Source organism: Centropristis striata, chromosome 15 (assembly GCF_030273125.1).
Source record: "Centropristis striata isolate RG_2023a ecotype Rhode Island chromosome 15, C.striata_1.0, whole genome shotgun sequence".
In the NCBI taxonomy this organism is placed as follows: Eukaryota; Metazoa; Chordata; class Actinopteri; order Perciformes; family Serranidae; genus Centropristis; species Centropristis striata.
In genome coordinates this window covers 7605132-7632834 of record NC_081531.1, presented here as the reverse complement: position 1 = coordinate 7632834, position 27703 = coordinate 7605132, and the positions used below count along the sequence as shown (strand labels likewise).

Here is a 27703-nt window from a genome sequence, read left to right as displayed (position 1 = left end):
TCTGCACTGCGTTTTAGATAAACCTGCTGCTGACATGAACCCTTTGTGTGCAGTCATCACTGTTGACCACACCAACTAAATGTTAATGGAGACAAAGAAGAAGAAGAAACATTTCAAAGAAGCATTTTGTTTAAAAATAACAGTAAAAAAAACTCTTCCAGTATTTCATCCAGACAGTTCGACAATAATTACAGTTTCCAGCATTCATAAAGGACATTCCATGAGTGAGCCACTTCTAGGAATATAGTACAAGTGTTTTAACTTAAACTGTCCACTGCACCACGTGTGTGTCTTCTTTTATCAGGGTGGTACATTTTCATATTTCATATTTTGAGCAGCAGATTGATTGAAAACATGCATGTTTTTTTTTTAAAAGGCTGGTAAGGCATTTGAATGTTCAACATGTTGCTTTGGTTTGAAATGTAAATCTTTCAGAGGAGTGTGAGTGTTTTTGGCTCAATGTGCCGTTTCTGTCTCTCTTTTTTTATTATAATATTGTGTTCAGTATAAAAAAAAAAAAAGGAAAGAAAAACCATAACATTTCATTCACTTCCATGAGGCTGGAGAGGCATCAGGGTGACAGTGATCGAAGCTTTGTACAGTCTGATAAAATCTACTCTATTATGTTACAATGTGTGAGTGTGAGGCGACCAGCACCTCTCTAGTCAACATGGTCTAACAGAAATCCGTGAAATAGCCACGGATTTCGCTTAACTCAAAATCCGTGGAATAGCCACGGAATCGCTCAAATTTCCGTGAAACTGACACGGATTTCGCTACAATGCAAGTTAATGACAGTCATATCCCGTGGCTATTCCAACATACAAAGTGATTATGTACATTCGCTGAGTGAAGATTTAGAAAATAAAACATATATTTCTCGCTAGAAATGTGATCAAAATCCATTTTTATGCAGAAACTAAGTCAAAATATTGATTTTTCACTAAAAATGAGAGAACTGTCCGCCATGTTTTTTGTTCTGACCGCTGGGACCTTGAAAGTCACGTGACTTGGAACAAACCAATAGCCACGGGATATGACTGTCATTAACTTGCATTGTAGCGAAATCCGTGTCAGTTTCACGGAAATTTGAGCGATTCCGTGGCTATTCCACGGATTTTGAGTTAAGCAAAATCCGTGGCTATTTCATGGATTTCTGTGAGACCAGGTTGCTCTAGTAGCTGAACATCTGCTGCGTGGCGCCGCTCTGCTGCTGGGGGGCCGGCGGCTGGCCCTGGAGGGGCCGGCCCGGCTCCTGGCCCTGACTCTGGGGCTCCTGGCCGTCCCCCTGAGCCGCCTCCACCACGGGGGCCACCTGTCCGCCTTCTACGGGCCTCCACGCCAGAGTGGGGGCGTCCAGCTGGTGTCCCATGGGGTTGACCAGGGTGGTGACGTTGATGAAGTGGGCGACGGACTGGGGCGGGGCCCCCCCGCTGGGCCCCACCGTCTCCGGGACGAGGTCGGCGGGCCGGTTGTGGAGCATGGCGGAGCCGCTGACGGTGTCGAAGGTGACGGTGAGGATGGAGTTGTCCAGGGTGAGGGGCCGGTCGCTGGCCGTCAGGTGGCCCACCGCCACCGGCTGCAGGCTGGTGAACTGGGCGGGGGCGTGGCTGGTGATGGGCGTGACGGTGATGTTGGTCAGACCCACCGAGCTGTTTGGCGAGGAGGCTGACGGAGCGCTGGGGTCGGCCAGGACCACCACCTGAAACAGCAGCAGGTCACATATCAGGGTTCAGACACATACACTGAGTGGTCAAATTCAAGCACTTTTCAAGGACTTCAAGGTCCATTTTCAAGCTTTTCCAGGACTTTACAACGGTTGTAAGTTGCATGTTTTAGATCATGGGTCTCAAACTCGCGGACCGCGGGCCAATTGCGGCCCTCGTGACGATATTTTGTGGCCCCCACCTTGATGTGAAAGTTTAATGTGAGTTTTATATGAATGGCACTTTACCGTGTTGTGTGTGGAAGGTCCTTTTATTGTGCAAGCTGGAGCTTTGTTTCACATATTTCTATGACGACGTTAACAAAAAGAAAGGCAGCTGCTACCGGACCGTTTATTATCTGCTATGTTGTTGTTACCGGAAAAAGTGGAAATGTTATTAATTATAAGGTAATTTTGTGTCTTTTTTTAAGTAATTTTGTGTATTTTGGGGGTCATTTTGTGTCTTTTTTTGGTCATTTTGTGTCTTTTTTAAGTAATTTAGTGTTTTTTCAGTCATTTTGTGTCTTTTTTTGGGTCATTTTGTGTCTTTTTATTAGTGATTTTGTGTATTTTTTTGGTCATTTTGTGTCTTTTTATTAGTCATTTTGTGTATTGTTTTGGTCATTTTGTGTCTTTTTTTAAGTACTTTAGTTTTTTCTGTCATTTTGTCTTTTTTTGTTGTTGTAATTTTGTGTCTTTTTTTGGTCATTTTGATACTGCCTCAAGCGGCCCCCAGGTAATTTGAGTTTGGGACCCCTGTTTTACATGATTAATTTCACTCAACCATACCGACGGCGATGGTTTTACACTTTTAGGTCTAATAATTTTTCCATGACTGTAGATTTATTTTCACACCCACAATTTCCAATCTACCATAGAATTTATTTTAGCATATATATATATATAAATATATTTCTTTTAGCAGACCAGGTTGTGAACCTGTGGCAAGGAAACAGCCTTTGTACTTGGTCCATACGCTCTACCAGGTGAGCTACACAGCACATAGTTGCAGGAGGCCCAGTAGCATATCTGTTTTTGTTGTTATACAGATATTGTAACAGATAAACAACTTATTAAAATGTGTTAAATATGATAAATTGTCATGATATCACATCACTTCAACTGTCAACTATAACTTAATATGGGATGCGACCTGTCTTGATGATTTAATAATGTTGATAAAATATACATTGAATTATTACGTTGCTCCTTCCACATACTACACCAACTGTAATTATTGTGTTTATTTCCCTTTGTGTTCAGTTCTTCTGCTTTGTTAATTTCTTGTTTGCTTTGTTTGGCTGCTGTAAAGATGTCACACAGTGTGCTGTCATCATTTATTATCTTCAGTTTAATCTGTAAATATGAATATTAGACTGATATTGTAATTAAAATATGATTTGTGATGTGTATAATCATTTTTTCAGCATTTTTCCCCATTGTCATTGAAAAATATATTAAAATGATCATGGTGGGAGTTTTTGTGATGCTCTGTACCAACAGTTTATTACACTGATGTGGTCATATTGTAATTATTTATCACACCATCCTTATCAGCTCTTCACCACAATGAACAAAAGAGCAAAAAAACAAAAATTAAGCTCCTATTTATACAGAGCCGGAATGCTGACAGCATTATTTTATAACAAATTAATATCATTATCACTGCTTCTGTGCAGTTTTATTTGTTCTGCTGGCCGCCAGCAGGATGCAGCCAGCTGCTGTGTCTGAGTGTTTGGCACTTTCTTTTGGTCTTTGACAAAAAAAACAACAAAAAGAGATTGCACATATTACTATGACAATACAATTACAACTTTTGTGACAATCCTCATATCTACCTGTTGGATACTCTGCACAGCAGAGCTCGTCTCGTGTTCGTCTCCGACAATAACAGTGTTGAACTCTGACATGGGCTCGTGCCTCGGCTCGCTGAAATCGGCGTATTCGTCGGACTCGGAGAGCTCCGGCTCAACTGGAACTCTCTGCTTCTTCTTGGGGTGTCGGGACGGTCGGCTGGGCCTCTCCGCAGGCATGCCGTCTTTCTCCAGGGTCAGAGTGGGCTGAGGAGGAAGGCCAAACATTTAGTTTATCTCTGCAAACACACAGGATGCCTGAAATAGGGCTGGGCGATATGGACTAAACTCATATCCTGGTATTTTTGTATTCTTTTTTTTTTTAACATATTTATTGTTTTTTGTGTTAATATAACAACATCCAACAACCAAAACTTCACAAACATATGGCAGCAATGACAACAATAATTAAAATATCAATAATACTGAAAAGGACCAAAACAAATGAATAATCAAATAAATGTAAATGACAAAAAATAAATAACAAAAACAAATCAATAAAATGGGGAAAAAAAAGATACAATTAAACTGTGGTGAGTATTCTTACTGTAGGTTACATTCCCAACAACAAATTAGATTTTTTTTTTTGTACAACTAAAGATACATTTGTTTGGACAAATATAATGATAACAACAATATCTCATAACAGTTTAATTTAAGAGCTGATATCTAGACATTTTCAATGGTTTTATTGGTAATAACCAAAATCATTATCAAGAAAACCATGGAAAATGTCTAGATATCAGCTCTTAAATGAAAACAAATGTACCTTTAATTGTACCAGGCATTACAATGAACCATAAATTGAAGAAAACAAGGGTGTTCTAAGAATTTTTTCCATGACTGTATATATTGGTATGGCAGTATTGTCTCAACTACACATCTCTGTATAAAATATATCATTATAACGATATACCGCCCTAGCCTGAAAACACCAGGCACAGGGAGAGATAGTAATGCTAAGGCAGTAGCACTCTGCAGCCTGATTTAGAGCTCATACTAAATAAACAGGAAGTGACAGTTCTATATTTAGTCTACCTAACAAACTAAAATGCACCACAAGGAAGATAAAAGGATAAGGAACATGATGTACAGTATACAGGACATCATGATCCACTGATTAAATATGTAAATCATACAAACCTGCACAATGCTGATAGACTCATTGATTGCCGACGGTTCCTGAAGATCATCAAACTCATCCAGTCTTACAGAAACCACCTGGAAGCACAAAGGAGCAATAACATTAACCCTTAATAGGGCACTCATTGAAATACTTGCAAATTCCAAATTTCAACCCTAGAGAATATTGGAGGATTTTTAAAACTGCCAGAATGTGTGAAATAACATACGGACCCGGGGGAGGGGGGTAATATTTTGAGAAAAAAGTTTACGAGATTAAGGTGTCAAATCTACGAGAAAAAATGTGCAGATTTATGAGATTTACGGTGGTGAATCTGCGAGAAAAAAGTAGTTTTTTTCCCCACTTTTGTCTCGTAAATTTGCAACTTTTTTCGAGCAGATTTGCCACTTTAAATCTCTTAAATCTGCACATTTTTTTCTTGTAGATTTGGCACTTTAACCTTTTATCCGGCGAAGGACTATATTTGGTAACTTCAGGTAATATTTTGAGAAAAAAAATGCGAATTTACTAGATTAAAGTGGCAAATCTGTGCGAAAAAAGTTGCAGATTTACGAGAAAAAAAGCAACTTTTTTTCTCCCAGATTCACCAATTTAACCCTTAATAGGGCACTCATTGAAATACTTGCAAATTCCAAATTTCAACCCTAGAGAATATTGGAGGATATTACATACTGCCAGAATGTGTAAAAAAACATACGAAATAATATTTTGAGAAAAAAGTTTACAAGATTAAAGTGGCAAATCTACGAGAAAAAAATACATAGATTTATGAGATTTAAAGTGGTGAATCTGGGAGAAAAAAGTAGCTTTTTTCCCCACTTTTTTCTCGTAAATCTGCACCTTTTTTCGCGCAGATTTGCCACTTTAAATCTCTTAAATCTGCGACTTTTTTCTCATAGATTTCAAAATATTACCTGAAGTTACCAAATATAGTTCTTTGCCTGATAAAGGGTTAATCTAGTAAATTTACAACTCCCCCCTGGGTTTGTATTTTTATTTTTATTCATACTTGGCCTTAATATGCCGTCATAGTCAACTTCTCCTTGTAAGAGTCTATGTGGTTCTACGACCAAACAGAGAGACATGGGGACCCCATTTTGATATCCACTGAAGTTACCAAATATAGTTCTTCGGCCAATAAAGGGTTAAGGATTCAATAACAACAGCTGTTAGATTCGGATCGTTTCCAAACATTACTCACCTCTGGATGTTTGCGCCGCAGATGTCGGTTCATGGAGGCGCGGGTGGACACCTTGGTCCCACAGAGGTGACAGGACTGGGCCTCCACCTTCTCGTGAGTCAGGTGGATGTGCTTCTGCAGCATGTACTCCGTCAGGTACTTCTTATCACACGTCCCACACGTCCAGGTCTTACCCACTGCAGGGAGAGGGGGGACTGGGTCAGTCAGTTCAACTCGATACCGATACTCAGGAAAATATTCGATACCATTTTCGATACCACAAGGATAAAAACAAAGACCCCAAAATTTAACAGAAATATTTTTATTAACAAGAAAAATGCAACATGTAAAAATTAACAGAACCACAGGTTAAATATTTATAATAAAAAACAGTTGTGCAAAAAGAAACTGCAACTATGATGACAAGCTTCAGATACTCGATACTTTTGAAAATTAGTATCGTATCTGGATACAACGTTTTAGTATCGATACTTTTTTTAATTTCGATACTTTTGACAACCCTACAGTCCAGCATGCTACATACACTGATGGAAACACTGAGCACACTACTGCTGGGACTTTATCACTTTTACAGTTTTCACCTTAAAGTTTTACTATAGATTCTTTACTATGGAGCCCAAAAACTAGATGGGGATGTATGAGATACTTATCCATTTAGCGGGGGAATTTTTTTTGATTCAGCATAGTATCGCAATATTTTGATGGCAATATAATATTGATTCATGGCCGCAAAGTATCGATATTTAGCATAGGCCGGCCGTCAGTATTTTCGCCTTTTTTGTTTTTTTGGAGGCTGTATATACTGATATCATATGAAACTAGAAGATCTAAGGAACCTATATGCACCATGTGTGTCAGGATATCATGTCAGGAAGTTGTCAAAAATAATGTTGCAAAGTTCGGCTTTTTTTATTTTTGATTCCAAAAAAATTAAGAGCAGTGAAGATTAAAGTTATTCAGACTAACTGAATTTCCTCTCGGGGATAAATAAAGTAATTTTGATTTTAAATTGATTGGATTATTATCAACAGTCAGTGTTTTAGCTACAGTAGATGGCAAAGTGTCCGCTGCTGATCGTAAACAAACCGGCATACTAACTGTGCACACAGAGTGTCCGGTTCTTGTTGTAAACAAACAGAGGTCGCTAAGTGAACACATACTGCTGCAGCACATACACACTGTACTACAACAGAGCTAACTGTTAGCCTGTTAGCATCGTGCTACTGCGCGGCACTGCTGCTGCTCTGTAGCACGTCACTATCATCTCCTCCCACCTCGTTGTGTGACGCAGGATTGCACTATGAAAGAGCAGAATATCACTTTGCCTTCGCAGGATCACTATGAACGCCCTAAGGTGAAAAGCTGGCACAGATCATTCCGGAAATATACACAAAACTATAACTTTAATACTTCCCCTGTAGCCTGTAGTTTCTCCACTGAACTTTTCATGGGGCTCCATACTTCTAAAGAGTATGAAGTCAGAATTGATGTCATTTGTCCCATCCATCCTCCACCCTTCAATGTAAACATGTGCTCTTATTTGTTCCTGGTCTGTTTTTTTAAGTCTGGCTGATTAAATCAAGCTGCAGAATTGGCTCCTGTCTATCCATAAACCATGAACTCTGCTTTTCATTTTTGAATTACAGGCTCCAATATTCAGCGTGTAACAGACTGAGAAGGCTGGTTTGATCATGAGACACTTGCCTGTGTGGATGAGTTTGTGCGTCTCCAGAGTCGTCCTCTCGCAGAACGTCTTTCCACACAGCTCACACATGAAGTCCTTTATACCTGCAGAACACAGTAACGTTTGTCACATGAAGTCATCACATGTCTTCTGTGAGTCAGTAACACGCACTTTGACTCACCCGTATGTCTCTTGTAGTGTTTCAGCATGTTGACTTTCTGGGCAAACTTGCGGTTGCACTCCTTACACTCGTACTCTTTGATGCCCTTGTGGAGCTTCATGTGGTGCCTCAGAGCGTGCTTGGTCTTCATGCCTGCACAAGCAAACATCCACTCATTAAGGCAACGTTTCAAACATCAACCACTGCACAGGTACATCTCAAAAAAATTTGAATATCGTGAAAAAAAGTTCAATATTTTTTGTCAATTATTTCAGAAAGTGAAACTTGTATATTATATAGATTCATTACACATAGAGAAGGGATGGGCAACTTGAAGTGGCCCTCAGTACAACTACATGCATTTGAGCATGAAATCTTAAAAGTGCAGTGTAAAAATGCACAAAATTACTTCTTGCAATTAATGTTGGTCTGCTGTTCTTGTACTGAAAAAAAGAAATAAGTAAGTGGTTCATTTTTATTTGCTTCAAACCTTTTCTCTTCCTATTTATACTGTTCTACATGCATTTGAGCGTGAAATATGTTAAGTTACTGCACTGTAAACATGTTTAAAATTGCAGTTTCATCATATCTGGTTAAGTGCACGGTCCTATATGTGGCCCTGTGGTAGTGAACATGTAAAATTGTGGCCCCCTGCAGCATTTAAGTTGCCCATCCCTGACATAGAGTGAAATATTTCAAGCCTGTATTTCTTGTCATTTTGATGATTCTGGCTTAGAGATAATGAAAACACAAAACTCAGTGTCACAGAAAATTAGAATAATAAACACAAATGTGATGCTTCTGAAAAGTCTGTTCATTTCTATACATCAATACTTGGTTGGGCTCCTTTTGCATGAATTACTGCATTAATACTTGGTGTCATGGAGGAGATCAGCCTACAGCACCATGTTGCTTTTATAGCAGCCTTCAGCTCATCTGGTGTCTCTCACCTTCCTCTTGACAACAGCCCATAGACTCCTATGGGGCTCAGGTCAGCCCAGTTTGCTGGCCAGTCCAGCCCAGTAACACCATGGTCACTGAAGCAGCTTTTGGTACCTTTGCCAGTGTGGGCAGGTGCCAAGTCCTGCTGGGAAATGAAAGCAGCATCTCCAAAGAGCTTGTGGAAGCATGAAGACTCTAAAATGTCCTGCTAGATGGCTGCTATGTTGACTGTGGACTTCAGAAAACACAGTGGACCAACAGCAGCAGAGGACATGGCCCCAAACCACCACTGACCCAGGACCAGCAGATTCAACTTCTGATCAATATTCTAATTTTCTGAGACACTGAGTTTTGGGTTTTCATCATCTCTAAGCCAGAATCATCAAAATGGAAGAAAAACAGGCTTGAAATATTTCACTCTATGTGTAATGAATCTATATAATGTATGAGTTTCACTTTCTGAAATGATTGACAATAAATATTGCATTTTTTCATGATACTCTAATTTTTTGAGGTGTACCTGTATGTTGATGGTGCAGTTTACACTGTGAGAAAAGAGTGATGAGGTGTGTGATGCAACAGCGAGGACCTGACCTTTCCCGCACTCTGCACACAGGAAGTCCCGGATGTCATCGTGAACCCTGAGGTGCTCCTTCAGCATGTCCTTCCTTGCGAAGGATTTGCCACACTTATCACAGCCGTGGCTCTTCACCCCTGGGTGACCAGACACACACGGACACGCCATTACTGAGTGGAATGAAAAAAATGCTTTTCTCGAGTTGTTATCATGTGTATCAACTCATTTTTCACTCTGGCATCTTGCCCTTGTCATGCATATACAAGGCATACAGAATTTTGAGACACATGAGATATCTAATAATGCACCCATAGATACAGGAGGCATTACAGTTAACTTTTGTGCCTCATTTGTGTCAAAAATCACACTTTTTTTCAGAGTCATAACTCTGAACACACACACAGCATAAAAAACTATTAATGCACTTAAAAAATCATAGAAAAAAGAATCTCCTACACACATACTGTACATAACTGAACATTTGATACAGGCTGCAGCTCACCAGTGTGGATGATCTTGTGCCTTTCCAGGTTACCGATACTGTTGAAGATTCGTCCACAGATTTCACACGGATGGATGTACCTTTAAAACATATGAGCACATTTGTAACGATTACAGTGACTTTGTACAGCGGCTTGTTGTTTTATGTTTCATTTTCACCTTGTAATGACATTTTCTGTTCCAATCTAGACCACATGCTTTTAGCTACGGTATCACATTTAGACTCTCACACATCCCGACCTGAACCTTCTCAGTAGTTATTAAACCCTCTCAGTCTCAGGGTGTTTTTTGTTCCTGTAACATTCACTGTGGCCTTGTTGAAGACCTGCACCTCTGTGGAATCTGCACAACCATGGCCACAAGTAGGATGACCTTAAAATGTATTGTGTGCAGCATAACAGTTATGGTTACATTAAGAAAAGTGAAAAGCTTGAAAGTTGACTTTCTCTGATTAAAAAAATCATTAAAAAAATTAATACAAATTGAATATATATATATATATATATATATATATATATATATATATATATATATATATACAGTGGCAAGAAAAAGTATGTGAACCCTTTGAAATTACCTAGTTTTCTGCATTAATTTGTCATAAAATGTAATCTTATTTGCATCTAAGTCCCAAGTATAGACAAACACAACATGCTTAACCTAATACCACACAAACAGTTATAATATTTCATGTCTTTATTGAACACATCCATTAAACATTCAAAGTGATGGTGGAAAAAGTAAGTAAAAAAAGTAAGTGAATTTGTCATGTTTTATGACAAATTATTGCAGAAAACTAGGTAATTTCAAAGGGTTCACATACTTTTTCTTGCCACTGTATATACATTTTTACAACCTGTCCTGTCCTCTCCTCTCTGCTCTGTGTAAACGGTCTGCTGTTTGGTCTGATTTTTCAGAAAATATTTGTCACGTGACCATTCGTCTCAGCTGAATCAATCAAGGGCCTCACAGTTGCGTTGAGGAGCAGAATTTAATGGTTTTAACAGGATCTGGTTATTGAAAAACCTTTTGGTAACGTTTAAAATGAAAAATTTTAAAGCTTAGTTTTGGTTACTTCTTCTAATGGAAGTGTTTGTCCCTCATGAGCCATTCAGGGACTGACGGAAAGTTAAAACTCAGACAATAATGCCTGATTCAATAGTCTCTTTCTGTTAAAATGCTTTCAAAGAGGGTTCAGAGGGTAAAGTTGATGATTAGCAACACATTCTGGATATTTAGCTGCAGCTGCATTAAAACGCTGCTTCTCTTTATCTCCTTTATCTCCTCTAAAGGCTTTCACACAGACTCCTCATCACTCAAAATATTATTTTGTCACCTTATCAGTAAGTACACAACAGACCTCAGCTGACATTCTTGCCTCCATCCTCATCCATTATCTCAGCCTTGACAGGAAATGGCTAAAAACGGTAAAGGCCACAACCAAAAACGAGGTAGAGAATGTTTTTTGTGCTTACTTCTGCACTGCAGGGTCGGGCAGCTGCTCCCTGTGGATGACCAGGTGAGCGTTGTACGTGGCCTTCAGTGCGAATCGTCGGTTACAGATCCTGCAGCCGTAGCCTCTCTCCTTGTGCTGCTCCATGATGTGCTTCAGGTACTCTTTGCCCTTCGCGAATGATAGCTAGAGAGATACAAGCAGGGGGATCATGCATTTATGTGAGATTGTGAGTGAAAAACAAAGATATGTGATGCTCCTTGATGCACATTTTAATAAGGTCCTTGAGCAGGAATGAATGAACACTCTGCTCAAGATAACTGGAGAAATGCAAAACATTAGATATTCTTCCACTCCCTGAAATGTTTGGATGATATTATAAAGCCTGTCAGGAGGAAGCTTACTTGGCATTTCTTGCAGTTGTACTTGTGGTGCTCGGGATCGTCTTCCTCCTCTTCCTCGTCCGAGTCGTCGCTGTCCCCTGCCGAGATGCCGATCTTCTTGATGAAGCCCTCTCTCTCCTGCTCTTCCATTAAGGCTATATCCTGGAACAACCACAACTCTTAGACCAGGGGTCTCAAACTCAAATTACCTGAGGGCCGCTGGAGGCAGTATCAAAATGACACAAAAAAAGACACAAAATGACTAAAAAAAGACAAAAAATTACAGAAAAAAACTAAATTACTTAGAAAAGACACAAAATGACCCAAAAGACACAAAATGACAAAAAAAAAATATGCAAAATGACAGAAAAAAAAAAAGACTTAAAAAAGAAACAAAATGCATACATTTTCCAAAACAAAAGTAATTACAACACGCTAAAGTGCCATTCATATAAAACTCACATTAAACTTTCATATCAAGGTGGGGGCCACAAAACATCGTCACGAAGGCCGCAATTGGCCTTGACGTTATCTTTACAGTTTAATCTCACTTGAGTTAGTTTTATGATTGACAGGATCGAGTCTCTTTTCGTCCTTTCAAAATAAAAGCATCTGTTAAAACAAAACAGTCTTTTGCACAGTACTGTGTATTTATATACATTTTTTTTAATTAATCGCTGCATTCATACATGCGCAAAATAATATATATATATATATATATAGTGTATAAATAAATATATATATATATATATATATATATATACACACACACACACACACACACATACAGACACACACACATATACATATATATATATTCACATATACATATATATAAAAATATGTCCAGGACACTCGTTAGTTAGGGAGGATTGGATGGAGGCTCAGAGAGCGATGAGGAAGACAGACATTTCTCAAACTTTATTTTGTAGGTTAAGGAAGATTTGTATCGCAACCACACAATATACGGTTAAAAACAGCAACGCAATTGGTGTTTCTCAAACAGAATGATGTACGTGTTAATTTACACACAGAGCGTGGAAGTGGAATCGGATCACAAGAGGTCACTGAAGACGCATGTGGAGACGCTGCTACTGCAGGTGAGAACAGACAGACTGAGAGCTGTCTACTTGTGGATCAGACCACATGTTACTGCTAAATAGAAACAAGGTCTTAGAAATGACAGTTCAGATCCAGAGGGGATGCCTAAGCCTAACTTAATGAAACCTGTACGGTCATTTTCAGTGCGTGTAAATGAACGCTGTAAATGTCAGATGTCATGTTAGCTGATGAGTGAACTAAAAGTCAAACGGACCAGGAGAGAGTGTTTAATTGAATGCACATGCAGGCCCAGGCTTGTAGCCTGGTTGTAATGCCTAAGAGGATGTTACGCAAGTACTTTTCAGAAGAAAGTTGTCTAGAAATGCGATGATGAATGTATGACTAGATACCACAGATTTACATCATACTGCAATAGTTTGACATCTTTCTGGATGCTCTGACAGTTTTGTGGTTGTTAAATTCAGCCTGAGATTCCCCGTTGCATCAAATCATTCCTAGAGTAAGATTGAAGGACTTACTGCTGTCTTAAAAGGCTGCACAGACTGCATGACAGGTTAAAAAAAATGTTTTTTTCATTTATTTAAAAACTCTCTTAAAAAACAAACAAAAATGTCATTTCATTGACTTATTCATTCTTATTAAGTCATCTACCCTGTTATTTTCTCTTGTATTTGTATAATTTCTAATTTTACTTCCACTATACATGGATGAGAGAGTCGGGTCCTCCAGAGACGAGGCCAGAATCCTTCCTATCACTGTGATAATACACTAATAGAACAGCCTTCAGTGTGCAGGTGTGTGTCATTGTGTAATTGGACGCCCTGCTTAAATTCAGCGCCGCAATTTCAAAACCAGTTCATGACATGCATGTGGCTTTGGCATCAGCACTCTTGCACATATTTGTGGAAATAGAAGAAGATGCTTTAAGGTGGAATCTCCACGATTTAGCAAGTAAAAGCAACAAAGTGGATTAAACCTGCATATTTCATCCTGGCTCAATTTGGCCGCTACTTAGTTAATGACATTTCATAATTGTATTTATATTATATTCACCACTCTATGTTGCAGCTGGTGAGCGATAGAGAAATGTTTGTTCCACATTAGTGAAACTGAAGCGTCTCACCTTGAAGTGGACGTGAATGTGATCTCGTAGGACGTCCACGCGGAAGAACTTGCGGGCGCAGATCTCACAGGTGTACTTCTTATCACCGTGAGTCAACAGATGCTTGTTCATGTTGCTCCTGCAGGAGAACACCTGTGCACACACAGACACACAGACACACACACACACACACACACACACCACAGATAAAGTACTTCTGAACACCCACGGTGCATTTTTTCCTCCAGGATACATGTGCAGTTCTTTGCTGCTGTTAGTGCCATTAATCTTGCAGAGAGCTCACCTTCCCACAGATGGGACAGGGTGATGGCTCCTTCCTGTACCTGGTCCCTTCTTCTCCATTGGCCTCCAGCTCCTCTTTCTTCATGTGCTTTGGTCCTGCCAACATGCATTGTAATGTAAGTTCAGCAAACAGCTTGAAGATCCAACATGAGTCATATGGTGACTGAACTTAAGGAGCAGTTTGCAGTGCGCTTTTGCATGTGAATGACCTAAACAAAGTAAATACTCCACACAAAGTGACATTTTTCTCCTACGCTCCCATTTTAAAACAAAAGGCACATTTTCATTAGGAACTTTTCCCTCTAGTGAGCCGCTATGGGTGTGGCGTGGGAGAAAGGATTCGCCCAAAATCTGCCCAACTTCACCGGTTAGTGGCTCAGAAAGTACCTGCCTTGGGTAGGGACTTTCTGAGCCGCTACTGAGCGCCGATTTCCCACATGCGTGATTCATTTGCAGACTGGTAAAAACTGGACGCTGAGGGGTTAAAATCTCCTGCTCTATCTGCAGCTGGGAGAGACCGCTGTGGGAGGACTGGGCTGCTTGTGAGTGCTTTGGGACGACGCCTGCTACTCGTAAAGAAGAGTAGGAACAAGTCTCCAAAAGTCTCCAATAACACCAGAAAAAGTCACTAGATTTGTTGCTTTTTTGTCTCTAGAGGGGTCTGAATAGTCTAAATATAGAGACAAAGAGTCTGTAGAGGGTCTGAATAGGCTAAACATAGAGACAAAGTCGTAAAATTGGCATCACTGCTTGCCGCGTTAGTCTGTTGTCACATTCGGACTCTGTTGGTTAGCCGTTAAAAAAGTAGCTGTATGGGAACAGAGGCTGAGGGGAACTAACTAGTGGGCGGAGCTCCATTCCAAATCTCTCTCTGTCTCTGTGCTCTTGTGGCACTCACCCACTCCGTGCCTCCTGTGGTGCTCCTGCATCACATCTTTGCGGTAGAACATCTTGTTGCAGATTTCACAGGAGTAGAGCTTCTCCCCGTGCTTCTTCTTGTGCTTGGAAAGGTTACTGTTAGTGGAGAAGAACCGCGAGCAGATATCGCACTGGAAAGTCTTGTTGTCTGGGGAGAAGAAGAAGAAGAAGAAGAAGAAGAAGAGGAAGAAGAAGAAGAAGAACTGAAATAAATCTGACAGCAGGAAAGTGATCCGAAATATCTTTTAAAGTGGAATAAACGAGGAGATTATATTGAATCCTACCTGTCCGACAGTTGTGGAACTTTAAGGCATTTTCCAGACGAAAGGATTTCTCACACGTGTTGCATTTATATTTGTAATCTTGGTCAGGCTGTTGGAGGCAAGAAGATATGTAAATACATTGACACAGAGTTCCAGATAAATTACGGGGATATAAATCTGTTATTATTTTCAGGAACATGGTGGACAAGAAGCAGTTTTTTTTCCAGTTCTTGTGATTTTATTTAATATTCAACTAGGGCTGGGCGATATGCCCTGAAAATAATAACACTATATTTCGAGGTATTTTTGCAATAATAATATTGTTGACGATATGACAAAATACTGAAAAATATATAGAAATTGTGATTTTTTTTTATGACATGGACTCTGTTATTTTCTTGACACGTTCTGAATTGGGAGGCAGACATGAATGTAAAGAAGAGACCTGTGGGAACTCAGAGAGCCTATTTTAATTTTTTTTAATTTTCATCACAACTGCTTTGAAAATCACCATGAAACATCAAAAAATAGCCGTACTTTGCAGCATTATTTCGTTATATCCTGACACACATGGTGCCTATAGATTCCTTACATCTACAGGTTTCATATGATACCAGTATCTCCAGTATATTTATAATAGTGAGCCTGCTACGGCGAAAATACCAGGCTGTCAGAAACGCTAAATATGGATACTTGGCGGCCATGAATCAATATAATATTGCCATGCAAAATATCACGATACTATGTTGTATCGATATTTCCCTCCACCTCTACTGAATATCTCTCCCTGCTCCTTCACACATGAACGGATGCAGGAAGTGCTCCTGGACAGACCGTATGATACTCACCATGTTCTTGCTGTGCTTGTAAGAGATGTGCTGCTTTAAACTCTCCTTGCGGCTGAACAACTTGTCACATTCATCACATTTGAACAGCTTATCACCTGAGTGAACGACAAGAAGGGATTCTTTAATACAACATACATCCACATATTCCCAAACCCTTAAGACCATTAATCGTTCGTCGATGAATTATTCCCATCCCTAATTCCCAGTCTAACTGTATCTGAGTTATGTGAGGGATTCAACGTTGCTACGGGAGACACAATCAGCTCCTCAGCTCACAGTGGGATTTACCGTGAAATCAGGGGTCTCAAACTCAAATTACCTGGGGGCTGGTGGAGGCAGTATTAAAATGACCAAATAAAACTAAATTACTTAAAAAAGACACAAAATTATTAAAAAAGACACAAAATGATTTTAAAAAGACACAAAATTACCAAAAAAAGACACAGAATTACCAAAAAAGACACAAAATTACCAAAAAAGACACAAAATTACAAAAAAAGACAAAATTATTTTGAAGACACAAAATTACCAAAAAGACACAGAATTACCAAAAAAGACACAAAATGACTTAAAAAGACTCAAAATTATTTAAAAAAAGACACAAAATGACCCAAAAAAGACACAAAATCTAACTGTATCTGAGTTATGTGAGGAATTCAACGTTGCTACGGGAGACAGAATCATCTCCTCAGCTCACCGTGGGACCTGATGTGTCTGTTGAGGTTGCTGCTGTTCTGGAAGACCTTGTTGCAGAGGGAGCAGCGGTAAACCCTCTTGTGCTCTCTGGATTTGTGTCTCTTGAGGACCGGTCCTCCGTCTGGAGTCAGCAGGCTGCTGCTCTCTGCTGCTGCGTCTGTGGCCCCGGGCTCCGAGCGCTCCACTGAAGACTTCACACCTGTATTAAAAGATATTCAAATAAGTTCTGTTTTTTTATTGATATTTTTTAAATTATAATTATTTCTAATTTGATTTATTGTTTTTTGGTTATTATTTTTTCTTTTCTTTTATGAATATTATTTTTGTTATATGTATATATATATGTATATATATATATATATATATATATATATATATATATATATATATATATATATATATATATATATATATATATATATATATATATATATATATATATATATATATATAAAATTTGATTATTATGTCCCAGGACTTTGAATGTCAATTGCAGTATGCAGAAAAAACAAACACATTTTGCAGTATGCAGCCCAGCATGCTTTTCTGGTTTTTCTGACTCACAATCCTCTGTGCAGCACATATGTGCCAGAGGGTTAAAGTTCAAGGCCCAATGTTAGGCATGCATACTGCAAAAGTACAGAGTATCTCTTGAGAATGAGACTCAATGAGATAACATATATCAATAATGGTTAAATAAAAAAATAAAAAATAAAACATACTTTGTTTTACAGCAGCTGCAGCACATCCTAAAAGAAGAAGAAAAAGTATTCAATTTGGAATCAATAATAATTAATGTTCACACAAAAGTTTGTCATGCTAACATTTGGGAAACAAACTGAAGCTGAGGCCGATGGGTAGAGGTGGGGGAAAAATTGATATAGCATAGCATCGTGATATTTTGCATGGCAATATTATATCGATATGATATTTAGCGTTAGTATAGTATATTTTTTAGTTTTATAAAGATCCAAGTTGGGGGGGGGGTCGCCACCTGGTCCCTTTTTTTTATTTTTTAAATGTATTTATTTTTTTTAATTTAATTATTATTTTTTATTTAATTTCTTTAATTGGATTGCAATGTACCTTTTACTTTTATCGGACTGCTCGTACTTGTTCTGTCTTTAAAAGCAATAAAAAAGTGGTTCACAAAATAAAATAAAAAAAATAAAAAAATAAAAAAATAAAAAATCGCAATACTCACCATATCACAAAAATCATCACCGTGACTCAAGTATCGGGAAAAATCGTATCATGGGGCCTCTGCTTATTTACACCTCTACTGATGGGTGTGTCATTAGTTATGCAGGTACTAGGTCATAAACTACAAAATATATTATTGTATTTTTTATGACACCTGCAGAAAGATGTTGGGAACCACTGCAGTAATGGTTGAGATATTTGAGACTGACTGTCTGAGACACTGCCATCCCTGGCTTCTGACGAAGCTTGAAGCTGTGCTCTGCTTCCTGTGTACAAGATTAGAGACTGTAATTCAGCAGCACAGGAAGAATCCTACTCATTTTCCATGAAGCTGCTCCATCATCTACTACCTCAATTAAATATTTGCAACATTTTCCCAGAATGTCATCCGACAACCTCTGCAGAATGTACCAGAACCTGTTGAGAGTTACATATGGAAGAAGACACAGAAGTGATGGTGTAGTGATGGGAGCGAAGTGGTGGAATAAAAAGAGAGCTGTACTGCAATGAAACATGCAACCACAGTATAATAACTTGTATCTAAAAATGTGTTTGAGGATGGATTCTCCTGCTCACACTGCAAAAAAGGGGTGTCTAAAAACAAGATAAAAATATTAGATCTGACGGAAATGATCTTGCTGCATGGACAGATAATTTCACTTGACAAGATTTCTTAAATTAAGATTGTTAAATCTAGAAATATGCATGTTGAACGCTCAAAATAAGAAATTAACTCCTAAAACAAGATAAATTAAAGCAACAAGCAGTGATGAACTGGCCCGAGCAGAGGGCACTGTGTGTGTTTTTTTTGTCTTTTTGTGTCTTTTTTTGTCTTTTTTGTGTCTTTTTTGGTCTTTTTTGTCTTTTTGGTGTCTTTTTAGTGTCCTTTTTTGGTCTTTTTTTGTGTCTTTTTTTGGTCATTTTGTGTTTTTTAAATCTTCTTTTGGTCACAAAATGACCAAAAAAGACAAAAATTTTACAAAAGAGATCAAATTAAAGCTGCAAGCAGCGATGAACTGGCCTGAGCAGAGTGCACTGACAATTATTTGTTTCTTACCAAGAAAAAATTTTGACTTAGAAGTTATCTTGTTTTAAGAGTTAGTTTCTTATTTTAAGTGTTCACCATGCTTATTTCAAGATTTTACAATCTTAATTTAAGAAAGTGAAATTATCTGTCCATGCAGCAAGGTAATTTCCCTCAGATTTAGTGTTTTTATCTTGTTTTTAGACCTTTTTTGCAGTGCAAGCCTGCCTGTTTTGTCTTTGTCACCTTTGTGTTTGCTTGCAGCAGCTGCAGCTCCAGGCCTGCGTCCCTTAGCTCTCCTCCCGGGGCCCGGTCCTCTCTTGGGGCCCGGCTGAGGTGTAGGGGGGTCCCCCTCCTCGTCGCCAGGGCCGACCAGGCTCTCCTCTTGGGGCAGGAGCGGGTCGACTGGAAGCGATGTTGCCGTCTTCACCTCGTCGAGATGACTCAGCATGTTGTCTGATCAACAGAAGGAAGTTAGGGAATAAGAGAGCGTAACCATGACGATGCGTTTCCTCAGCTCAGAGATGTTTTCAACAGTCAACACTTCCACCCCTGTTGGATTCAAGGCAGCATTTCCCTGAGGTGATGGATGATTAACCCATTTAGGTATAAAACGCCTGGAAAAATGCCTGTAAAACTTCTGGGTGATTTTAAAATAACCCCCTAAAACCTGAAGTTTTTCTGGAAATTCAACAGAAGTGGCAACACTTTTACTAATACTTTTTTTTAGCCTCTGTAGCAGATAGAAATGAAATTCAAAAAGTATTTGAGAGCTTATAGCTGTTATATCTGAGCTCCTTCACCAAAAAAAAGACACAACATTACAAAAAAAAAGACACAAAATGACTGAAAAAACACTAAATTACCACAAAATTATTTTAAAAAGACACAAAAAAGACACAAAATGACAAAAAAAGACACAAAATTACTAAAAAAGACACATTATTTTAAAAAGACACAGAATTATCAAAAAAGACACAAAATTACCAAAAAAGACACAAAATTACCAAAAAAAAGACAAAAAGTTATTTAAAAAAGACACAGAATTACCAAAAAAAGGACACAGATTTAAAAGACACAAAATTATTAAAAAAAGACACAATTACCAAAAATAAAGACACAAAATTATTTAAAAAAGACACAAAATTACCAAAAAAAAGACATAAAAATGACCAAAAAATGTTATTAAAGGGACCTTCCACACACATCACAGTAAAGTGCCATTCATATAAAACTCACATTAAACTTTCGTATCAAGGTGAGGGCAGCAATTGGCCCGCGGGCCCCAAGTTTGAGACCCATGGGTTAAATCATCTTACCTGCATTGTCTTCTTCAGCCACTGGGGGCAGGTTTGCTCCAGTTTTCTCTGCCGTCTCTGTCACATCTGAGTAGAAGACAGAAAAACTATCAAACACAGCTCACACTGTTGCCATGACGCGCTCCACCAGCACCAGTCTGCTACCTGCTGCAGGTCCTGGCTGAAGCGGAGGCCTCAGCATGGGCTTCTCCATCTTCTTGGCGTAGAAAGCTCCATACCAGACCCTCAGCTCTGATCCTGGGAGCACATCCTGGAGTCCAAACAGGCAAAAGTTAGAAGACACTCATTTAATGTCAGGAATTAAGGAGCTGCATACGGAGGGGAAATACTGTGCTCATTTTCAGGGGCCGGATTCACAAAGAATCCTATAAAAAAAAAGCTTCTTAAGTGCCACTTTTTTCTTAACTTTGCTCTTAAGACAAACTTTGGTATTCATGAAGAAATTCTTATCTTTTCTTTGTTTTTTTTCTTAACTTTGTTCTTAAGTTTATTCCTAAGATAGAACTTGAGAACAAATGAGATACTTGAAAACAAAGTTCTTAGATTTCTTCTCATATTTCTTCACAACTTTAATTTAAAAAAAAACCCATGGAAATCTTACTTTTTACAGTATTTGACATTTAAAAAATGACTGAGAATCTCAAAATAATTACTTAGTTCTATCTTTGAGAAACTGAAACATTATTTTGATATACAAACTCATTATTCTGAGATATGAACTCATTATTTTGAGAAGCTCATTATTCTAAAAGGCCAACTCATTATTTCGAGATACTACGTCATTATTTTGAGAAAGTTTCTCATTATAACGGAGGTTTTTTTTCTCCTTCCTTTCTTCTACAGGCAGAAATGTGCTTCCACAGCTGCATTACTAAACTCTTGCAAAGACTATAAAGTCTCTGAAATGTCGGCGCAGCAGCAGCAGCCTAAGCGGCCCAGGTTTAGGATGGATAAACGCACCTGTGAGGTGTTAAAGTACACGTCATCGTCCTGCTGGTAAGCCGTCAGATTCTGGTGATTGTGGTCGGTCGCAGGTCGCACCAGCATCATCCAGTTACAGTCTTCTTCACAGCTGGAGTCAAAACCCACCACCATGGCATCCTTCTGGAAGATCTGTCAAGTGGAGGATGAAGACAGGAAGCTATAACAACAACCTCATACATTATAGGGCTGGGCGATATGCCCCGAGAGTAATATCACAATGTGTCATGGTGTTTTTGCAATAACGATATTCTTGCATTATGACAAAATACTGAAAAATATATAGAAAATGTGATTTTCTTTTAAAGGATTTTGGAGTCTGTATAAATTAAAATCGTACAACAAAATAAAAATCATCCATAAAGCTAAATTGAAGTTTAAAATGCAAATCTCAACAAAAAATTGTACTATTGACTCTTCAGTGGCATTTTAACCCTTTAAATGCCAGTTTGCCAGTCAGTTATTTTTGGCTGGGGCATTGTTTCTTATCACAGTCATGGCTAATCTCAAAGATTAAGAAACAAAATTGATTTTGATGCATTTTTAGTTTTTGCGTAGTGTCAGATTTAAAATGTAAAAAAACCTTTCTTTGAAAAACAGTGACATCATGTAACCAAACTGGCATTTAAAGGGTCAAAATCCTCAAAATGATTGAATGTTTGGTCATTTTGAGCAGGGAGGAAGTTGTTTAAGAGGTTTATGCGGGAAAAAGTACAAAAAATATTTATCTGTAAAGATTTATAACATTTTTTTGGAAGTGGACATTTTTAGCCCGAAGGACAAAATAGCTGCCTATTCATTTAAACAGAATTTACTCACCCTTTTTAAACTCAATAAAAGAGATAATAAAGTAATGTAAAAGAAATATAAAATCAAATACTTGATCAAATACCATGAATAATGAAATAATAAAGTCAATTTGTACACAGTGTATTACTGACCCATTAGAAAAATTTTAATTTTAATTACAAAATACATCAAGAAAAAAAAACCTTCTTCCAAAAATCATGCCATTTGCAGTATCACAGCCAAAATGATTGCCAAAACAAAATTGAAAAATGAGGGTTAGTATCGTCACCTTGTTAAAATAATCGCCTAACTCATTTTTTTCAAGTTTTGCAGGAAACAAAAAAAACTTCACCTAAAGTGAGTCACACAAGCCTGTCAGAAACATGACATGACAAGTATCATGAGCATTAGTTACTTCAAAGTGTCATTAATGTTCATGACACATCCCATGTCATGTTTATGACACACTCATGTCACTCTTATGTAGACACCTTCAAAATAAAGTGTTACCATATCTTGCTTAAGTCACAAAGGCATGTTCAAAAAAATTGCCTAAGTCACATTTTATTTTGACTTAGGCATAATAAATCCGCTTAAGTCACACACTTGACATAGGCCTTTATCTTAAAGGGGTAAAATCACATGATCTGATCAACTGAGGATGTAGGAGATTTTACCATAGGTGGCAATGAGGAGATGATTTAGGCAAAAAAACAATTTTCACAAAAAATGACTATGACTCAATACTTGTTTGGGGCTGTTTGACTTGAACTACTGGAAATGGACTTTTCATCATATTCTAATGTATTGAGATGCAGCTGTAAATGTCAGGATTTCTCACCTTAAGAGGGAACGGTCCTTCCTTCTCCAGGTGAGGGACCCTCTTAGCCTCAAAGGGCCCAAAGCGGGTCCTCTTGACCAGCCGGCGCAGCACGAACACGCCCTCCTGCCCATCCTCCACCTGTCTGATCTCCAGACTGTTTGGCAGAGACGACCTGATCCAGGACAAGAAAGACTTAATGTCATTAAGAAAATGGCAATAAAATTCATCATATTATTTCCTTGGTGCTCCCTTAGTGCTGTTGATACAATAACTCCAATATATTTCCAGGCATTAAAAAAACAGAATGTGGTTTTGCCTGAATATCTGAATTTAGCACATGTGGGACGGAAGTGTCAAAAATTCAACAAGGTCTGCTCACACAATCTCTCTTCAAGGTCTAGAAAATTAATACTAGAGGTGTGAATCAGCTTATTGGCCCCACAATACGATTTATCCTGATACCTGAGTCACAATATGATATTATAGCAATTTTAAGCATTTTGCGATATGGTGAGTATTGTGATACTATATATTGTGATTTAACTGTTTAACTGCATTTTGTGTCCACAAAATTAAACTAAATCAAGAATTGTTTTGTCAAATATGAGAAAATTCTCAGTCTATTCATTAAAGACAACAGCTAAAGGAAGAGATTAAGGTGCAGAGACAATAATAAAAACATCTAGGGACAACCTCAAAGTGCCTAACTGAACAAAAAAGGTTTAAGCCCTTGACTAGAAAAGCTTAATATAAGTGCAGTCTATTGACCATAATAACATGGGACTTGTAAAGGTTTTTGTATTTTCATTCTTCTCCTCAACAAGGAGGACAGGAGTCAAGGTTAGTTTACACTTCTGCAGCTAAGGAATTCAAACTTTGGCTCTTTCTCTGGCTGGATCTTACAGAATGAACTTCTATTAGATGGAGGCAGACTGACCAAAAAGAAATTCTGTCAAAGTCCAGAACGGCCGTCCCACAGACCCTGTCTGCAGCTTTTGTGGTTCATCAGAAAAAAGGGAGGTGCTAGTAAATAGACCTGTCACGATAATTCCTATATCGACTTATTGTTCGATATAAAAATGGACACAATAGTTTTTTCCTGGACACAATAAATTGTAGTTTACATGCGTGACTATTGTGATTTTTTGTGTAGTGTTTAAAGTAAAGCTGCAAATGTTTGACATGTCCAGAAAAAACAATGTGTCCATTTTTATATATTGAACGATAAGTCGATATAGGAATTATCGTGACAGGCCTAGCCGAGCACTTTTGTTATATATTGGATTTTTTCTTCTTCCTCTTCCAGACACAATTTCGTCCCGCTACTAGTAAAATTACATATCAAAATTATATATCAAAACGTGCGGTTTGGTCAGGATCGGTGTGCAATTTCTCTACGGAATACGAATTTTTCGCGATGTTTGTCGCGAAAAACTGCCCAATATTTTGCATTGAAGTGAATGGGACGTCCAAAAAAAAAAATTGTGAAAAAGAACAATAATTGGAAATTTTCAAACGTCTACTTCTCCGGCATAATTTCACCTAGAGACTCCATTTAAACTTTAAACAGTAGACACAAGTCTTGTGTATCGGTGTATTAATCCTCGTTTCGATAGGTCATATAGTTTTTTATCAATCCCTGTTCAATGACCATGATCATTTTTGGAGAAATTCTGAGATTATAATGGGTGTGTATTGCACGGAATGTTCGTGTCACAGTGTGTGACATCATCGCCAGAGTGTAGAGGGAGAGAAAAATCTGTCAAAAAATTAATTTGAAAACTGCGCTCCAGGCCGCAAATTCCACTCTACAGAAATAATTTATACATAGAAACGTAGGAAAATTTGTCTTCTCACTCACAATCCTCTGGTAAAGCTGTCAGAGTTATAGTTTGGGCGTAGGACACACAGATACGCCACCAACACGCATCTCAAATTAATCTTCAGGTTCACAGCTTTCAGATGATGATCACTACTTCTATGTGGCATTTACTGTTGACCTGCTATCTCCCCCTAAACATCCACTGCCCACAACCACCAATTCTCAAAAAAAGGACCTTGAACACTAAGTGGTTAAAAGCGTAATTGTGTATGGGGTTTGGCCTAAATGTTAGAAAGAGTCCAGGGGCCTTTTTTAGTCCCAGTCCGTCCCTGGATGGAGGGACGGACCACTAGTTTGATTGCACTCACCGGGCCCGGCTGAGGACGAAGGAGTCCTGGACGGTCACCAGTGGTCCCAGCTCGGGACACTCCGAGTCATGGTACTGGCCACATTCCTCACACCCTGCAACACACACACACACACACAAGTGCACATTTAAGTCAACAATATCTTAAATAAAAATAGCCTATGAAATAAAATAGGGCAATAATTTTCTAAAATAAATATATAATATGAAATAAATGATCTGTATTGTAAAGCTATATAAGTGCAGTCCATTAATTTAAAGAAATAATTTTTTTAAACTATATCGATATATGTGATATGGACTAATTCCATATCACTTTTAAAAATATATTGATATATATTTTATATCGATTTATCGCCCAGCCCTAACACCTACACATGTTTTTCCTTTATTATTTATATTATACATGACTTGTGTTTATATCACTACATTGATATTAGGCTACTCTATAGCATATTATTGGACATAAATTAAAAAATGTCTTTTTGGCTATTATTAGGTTTTGGCCTTGTTTAATGTCTGTAAAACTGTTGAAAAATATTAACTTTGATAAATTAAGCACTCGCTTTTTAGGGATTTTGAGATGCTGATTTAGTTGCAGTTTTAAATACAAGTGAAATACAAGAGGTCCAGAACTGAGGGTCCAGAACTGCGGGTCTGAATCTGCAGTCTCCAGGTCTGCAGAGACATACTATTGGGATGGAAGAGCAGGATTCATACTCACAGATGAACTCATCTGGCGTCTGCTCAGCCATTATGCCAACCTATAAATAGAGGAAAACATCATAATACTTTAGTATATATAATAGTAGGACACAGGCAGGGCCGCCTCTAGCCCATTTGGTGCCCTAGGAGAGATCCATTGGTGTTGAGCTGCTCCTCTTGCTGTTTCACAGAGGGTAGAAACTCCCGGTTCTGTTTGCCCATGGTGCCAACCAGGCTATATAATACAACTGTCTGTCTATAGAATTATTAACTTACAAGTCAGTTCGCAAAGAAGCACAGCTGGAGACCGCTAACAAAGTTAGAGACAAGAGAGACAATGAAAGTGCAAACCATGCAAAAAATGTGCTTAACTGTGTTAAGCTAGCGTTGCTTTATTTCAACCTAGCTAGCAAGCTAATACAAATGAAACGTCTTCACACAAAACGGCAGTTTAAAAAAGATGACATAACATTACTTTACATTACAATCACTTTTATATTGGGACTTCTCCTCCTCTTTTCTTCTCTTTCGATACTGCGCACCGGAGAGCTTTGACGGCTGTTTCATCTTGCGAAATATCAAAACATAACGTGTCTGTCACTTGACGGGACCTGACCTCTGTGACAGCGATCTGACTGTCTAAAGGGGGGCAAGGCAATGACCACACGTCACGTGACTCAGCACCACAAGTGACAAAATGTTATTGTTTATGTTTCTTTATTTTTGTTATTATTATTATTTTCAAGACAGAACACGAAGGGAGGGCGACAATGGGCATCGAAAATTATTGCAGTGGCTCCCTGTGGCTGTGACTAAAAAGAATATACAAAATGAAAAGTTTATTTGTTTACATTTTAAATGTAATTTACCATTGATGCAGGCTCAAAGCAATTTGTATTCTTCACTTGTACACGTGTGTAGCTACATGGCAGTGAAACATATTTTGAAAACCTTTTAGTCAACTTAAATGTGTCTCATAGCTTATGAAAGTCTACAGGTCGGCACCTTAAACTCTACATTTTGACAATTTCAAGTCTAGTTTTAGACTTCCCTTTGCTAGGCTAGCTTTCTATTCTCCTAAGATATTTCTTCTTCAGTTTCCAACCTCCAGCCAGATTTGCACTTGGGTCCTTGCTGATATTAATAAATGCTCACAAGGACCCATTACTAATGTTGGTAGGCTAATTTAGACTGAGTAGGCTGTTTTATCTTCATTCTAAAGCTCAAAATTAGGTTTGCGGTTCCATTCAGACTTTTTTCTCTTATTTTGGCCGACAATGGCTCTGTTATTAGTACAGGTTGCAGACCCCTGTCTTAGAGTAATGTACATTTATATGAAGGAACTACTTTTCACACTGTGTTAGAATGTAACTGAACTTGCAAGCCTGCACACACATTTAATCTGGGACACTTCAGCTGTACTGAATGCATCAGACCTCCTGACGAAGCTGTCATGTATTGTGACATCATTATTTATTTATTTTTAATTTATTTTGGTATAAGTTGAAGCATGCATATTAACGTATGCAGTCCGGGTAGGAGATGGGATCCTGGATTTGAGTCGTTCCCAAAGTCTAGCCGGGTTTTAACTCCGATCTGAGCGGCTCCTCTTCAGTACAATGTAACAAAGAACAGTCGGCATGGCGGATGGACCGGAGACGCAAACCACCAAACCGGAGTCGATGCTCTTCTACGCCAAGCAGGCGGCGGCCGAGGCGGCGGGAGACGCTCCGGGGCCGACCGGACGGAGCGGCTGCACCTTTACGACAGAACTGCGTCGCCAATTTGTAGGAAATGGTTTTATATTTATAGTGAAACACGTTACCTTTTCTGCAAAAGACCCTTCATTTAGTGAATCCTGACTCCGGGTTCCAA

At 38.5% G+C, this 27703-nt stretch overlaps 1 protein-coding gene across 1 annotated transcript; it reads right to left on the bottom strand.

The window, feature by feature from the left end:
- Window positions 1–120: 120 nt before the first annotated feature.
- prdm15 (PR domain containing 15) lies at window positions 121–27703 on the bottom strand. The gene is made up of 25 exons (XM_059352324.1): window positions 27654–27703; window positions 25848–25887; window positions 25125–25218; window positions 22953–23106; window positions 21302–21454; window positions 20486–20591; window positions 20342–20407; window positions 19269–19478; window positions 17518–17544; window positions 16797–16994; window positions 16100–16194; window positions 15273–15360; window positions 14969–15136; window positions 14072–14166; window positions 13789–13920; window positions 11625–11765; window positions 11243–11406; window positions 9769–9848; window positions 9284–9403; window positions 7769–7900; window positions 7608–7691; window positions 5904–6079; window positions 4702–4779; window positions 3544–3765; window positions 121–1702 (listed from the first exon to the last, which is right to left on the bottom strand). The coding sequence occupies exons 2-25, from the start codon at window positions 25876–25878 to the stop codon at window positions 1175–1177; spliced, it is 3342 nt and encodes a 1113-aa protein (XP_059208307.1). The 5' UTR covers window positions 25879–25887; window positions 27654–27703; the 3' UTR covers window positions 121–1174.